Here is a 4,197-nt window from a genome sequence, read left to right as displayed (position 1 = left end):
CCCCTGCTGAAAGTGTCTGTAGTCTTTTATCAATCCTCAAACAGCAAATAACGATTGCCCACTAATACTGCCAAACCATCAGCAAAATCCCACCTCATTGCCTTTCTTAAATGGTTTTCAGATGTACAATTTATTCAGAATGCAACTCTTTCTGAACGTAAAGTCTAACCTAAGTCCTGGAGGCTGTCTTGCTTTAATCCACACATGTGCAAGTTTAACTCTTTCAAGCCTGGCACATTTTTCAGAGCCTGAGCAATAACCTTCATGCTGCAGCTGATGTGTTTGTTGATAGAGAGATCTAATACTTCGAGGTTTGGGATCACATTTAGAATTTCAGCTGGGAAAAAAGAAAAGAAAACCAGAATTGGTATTTTTCTGGAATATATACAGATGAATCCTAGAAAAATACAGCACCATGACAAACAGGATGAGGTAGGAAGGTTTGCCTATATGTGTGGTTTAGACTTACTAAGTTCCTGTTCTACCTAAAAATACAGCAAAACAAAGAATTGATAGTAATAAAGAAAATCAGTGAAAAAAAACTGTCTGAAAATAAAGGTGAAAAACATACAAGGATAGTTAGGAAAATACAGGGGAATAAAAAGCAGGAGTACAACAAGAAAGAAAAACTTCTAATGAAAATATATAGGAATATATGTTGCGTAAGGGCCATCACCTACAGTGAAGATGAGAGCACAAAGGCTTCTCTTTAGGGAGAAAATATCTTTTAAAACACAGAATCATATCAAAAGACCACATAGGATTAAGCTATGTAGAGAGGAAAGAGAGGAGGGGTGGTCAGTGCTTGCCCACTCAGCCTGAATTCCCATCGCTCAGGCCTTCTTTCCCATCCCATAGCTAACTACCTATTCAATTGCTTCATTTCAAGCAATCAGTGTTGGAAATTCTGGCATATATGACTTGCTTAGGATCTCAAAGGATCAAGCAACCCTGGACCACTGAGGCAGCCAGACTGTGGATTAGATCTAGCTATTTTTCTTCTCAACCGTATCTCATGTGATTAGAAAGAACAACTTTCTTTTAAAACACAACACTGTGTGGTAAATATTGTTATAATTCAGAGCCTGAAATAAATTAACTTTCTATTAATACTGAGCTCAATACAGCCATGATCTAAGTCAAACGGGTTATGTCTCTGTGAAGCCAGCCTCAGTCCAGCTAGAGGGATACACATACCAAGGGATTCTCCATCCTTTGCTGTCAGGTTACAGTCTGTAATTTTCAGAAGTTTTAACTTGCATCCTTTCTGGATTTTTTTTGTCAGGAGTGATAGTTTTCCACCTATGTTACTGTTCCATGATAAATCCAGTTCTTCAAGTTGAGAAACAATTTCAAATGCTTCTCCTGTAACAGAAGTCTAAGGTGATTCATTCTGGATATCAATTTTGGCGCACAATGAAAACTAAGGTTTGGAATATATTAAAGAGGAAGGTTAGGCACTTCATTTTCAAATTACTGTATTTCAAATGGTTTGCCACAAAAATTGATAAATGCCATGAATTGTTGCTACTGCAGTCACCTTGTCTAAGAGTCAATATAGATCACAAGTTGTTGTCACAGTACACATAGACCTGCAATTTATTCAGGTTCCCAAATCCTCATCAGACTGTTTGGCCATAATTGTAGACCTGTGCCAAGACCCAGAAAGTCTAGCCTATAGGGAAACCAATACAAATGACAAGTCTGAATTTATTGCCCTGTGTAGTTCGGCTCTATTTTCTTTGGCAAACTTCCAGCGTCCTCTGTACTGTGACCACAGGTCATTTTGGAGGGGATGGAAGAAGGCCCTCTCACAACTATTTCTGAAATGTAAAAGTTTCATTTCTGACAGGAACTTCTGACTCACTTCATAGGGAATCAAGAATGAGCATGGTTTTGACCCAAACTAACTTCCCCATGATTTCAAGGCAGACAGCACTGATTTTGCTTACATTCAGAAAAATTCACCTTTTCCCGTCTTGACGTACCTCCCAGTGTGAACTGGGTTAGTGCTTCCTTGTAATACTAACATGCCACTGCAAAAACCAGCTTCCTAACTTCTTATTTAGAGGAGGGAGGCAGGTGTGTATTTGCATAAACTCATTCCCAAAGAAGATCAATTAATCAGACCATATACAAATACAATTTCAAAGTGTCATACACAAATTTTTACATAAAGTCTTTTCATCAACCTAACAATTAAGAATTGCATTCTAGTAATAATAAAACACACATCTGTGTGTTTTCCAAATTAATTCTTCACAAAAGTTTTATAATAGAAAAATAATTATTTCTGCTGTTGAAAGTTAATATCTAGGTTTGAGAGAAAAGGACACGTCTCAATTTCTGGTTTTGCATTTATTCAAAATTATTGCCTCAGTCTTGAACACTAAGCAATGCTCTACAGTGAGAAATGGTGTTGCCTCTGCAGTATAGTCCATTTCTGTTTGACATGGGGAGTATGTCAGACACATTTTCCACCCAGAAGATAAATAAAACACTACAGGAATGGTTTCCTATCACTTCTCACAGTCGCAGCTCTAAGCATTCACATAGGAGAGGCTGATATTATGGTTATATGACTTCTAAGCACAATGCACCGAGTCCACAAGTGGCCACATTTCCACAGATAGATATGAACATAGTCAAACAGGCAGTACTGGCCTAAATACACATGCTGTTTTCAAAATCGTAGCCAAAACCGACATAAACTGAGTGTTGCTATTTTACATGTCAAGGGCATCACATTTTGACTGGAAATTCAAGTCCTATGATCAGTTTTGTATCTGTCTCAGCAGAGGCCAAGCCAGAAGAGGGAAGGAAACTGCACAGAAGAACCAGGCAGAATAAATCGATTGGAAATATAACCAGTAACCAATAAAACTTAAGGATGAAATAAACTGGGGGGGGAGGGAAGGGGAAGAGGAATAAATCAAAAATGGACCAATTATTTTCACCAGCTTTTGTAGAGATTAGAAATGTAGTTTTCCTCCCCAGCAGACAGCGTGACCCACTTTTGAGCTACCACCATATACATCATTTTACTGCTGAGCCTTTCCTGGAAAAAGCCTACATATGAATGACATAAACCCCAGCTTTATAACTCTGAGTGGTTTTTAGAAATTGCAAAATAAGCAGTAGTTTTTGAATTCCCAGTTGATTGAGTCTGCCTTCCTTTTTGATATGTACCACAGACCCATCCCACAGTAAACTCCAGGCCCGGAGGTGACTCAGTGTCAGAACCTGAGTGTATAACACTACCTTTAAAACTTTTAAATCTCATGCTTTGCAGAGAGCAGGGCTGCAGGCACTCCAAGCAAAGAAGTAATCAGGGGAATAGGTTTCTCCCAGGCCTGCAAAAACAAGTCATAAAGCTTCAAGGCAGCACTTCTGGGTTGTTTTTTTTGGTGATGAGCACTCATCTGTCCTGCCTCATGAAGACCTAAGCTGACCCTATTGCGACGGATTCTGTTTCAGTTCTTCTGTCTATCATTAGACATCAAAGACAGCAAAAAAACCCCAAAACCAACAAAACAACCAAACAAAAAACCAAAACAAAAAACTAATAGGCATTGAAAACATGCTTTCCTGCAAACAGGACCGAATTCTGTTCCCTTATGAATATGAAATCTTCATACCCTGAGGAATGAACTTGGCAGAGCGACTCATAAGCCCAAGTTCTTTCTACTGTTCCACAGCAGGAGTTTATATTGCCCTTTGTGGAAGCAGCAAGAGTAGGATGCAGGAAGAGATGAGATGGATTATGTTAGACCCAAGCTGTCTGTAAGTGAATGTAAATGAAATCCTGTACCTAAGGAGGTGACATCCTCAGCTGTCAGTCTGCAGTTGTTAAGTCGAAGGACTTTTAACAGGTTTACATGATGAAGATGAACAGTGAGAGCTTTCAAAGTCCCACCAACACAACCGTTCCAGGACAGACTGATCTCTTCCACCTCTGGGAGAAATGGCAGTAAAGAAGCTGTAAAAAAAACAAAGGGAAAAAAAAAGGAAAAGAAAAGGGTATTCTGTTTGCATGTTATCTGCACGCTCTGGATGTTAACACATCTTAATGCAAAGATGCTTTCTATGATAAATGCAGCATTATAAAGCCATGACAACTTGTATCTCAATTTTCTTATCTGTAGTTTGAATGTTAAGGACATTAATCTGCTTCACAGACTTGTATGAATTTTATAT

At 38.7% G+C, this 4,197-nt stretch overlaps 1 protein-coding gene across 1 annotated transcript in view; it reads right to left on the bottom strand.

Moving 5' to 3' along the window:
- LRRC31 (leucine rich repeat containing 31) overlaps positions 1 to 3,979 on the bottom strand; it is a gene marked incomplete at its 5' end in the record, with an annotated part of 9,150 nt that extends 5,171 nt beyond the window's left edge. The window contains 3 exons of the mRNA XM_010021096.1: positions 170 to 337; positions 1,198 to 1,365; positions 3,812 to 3,979. Of these exons, the coding sequence (XP_010019398.1) occupies positions 170 to 337; positions 1,198 to 1,365; positions 3,812 to 3,979 (504 nt within the window). The remainder of the gene's footprint in view (positions 1 to 169; positions 338 to 1,197; positions 1,366 to 3,811) is intronic.
- Between the last annotated feature and the right edge of the window lie 218 nt (positions 3,980 to 4,197).

The sequence above is a fragment of the Nestor notabilis genome, unplaced genomic scaffold (assembly GCF_000696875.1).
Source record: "Nestor notabilis isolate BGI_N333 unplaced genomic scaffold, ASM69687v1 scaffold23908, whole genome shotgun sequence".
In the NCBI taxonomy this organism is placed as follows: Eukaryota; Metazoa; Chordata; class Aves; order Psittaciformes; family Psittacidae; genus Nestor; species Nestor notabilis.
Note: the sequence above shows the minus strand (reverse complement) of the source record. Positions and strands in the feature narration are given on the sequence as shown.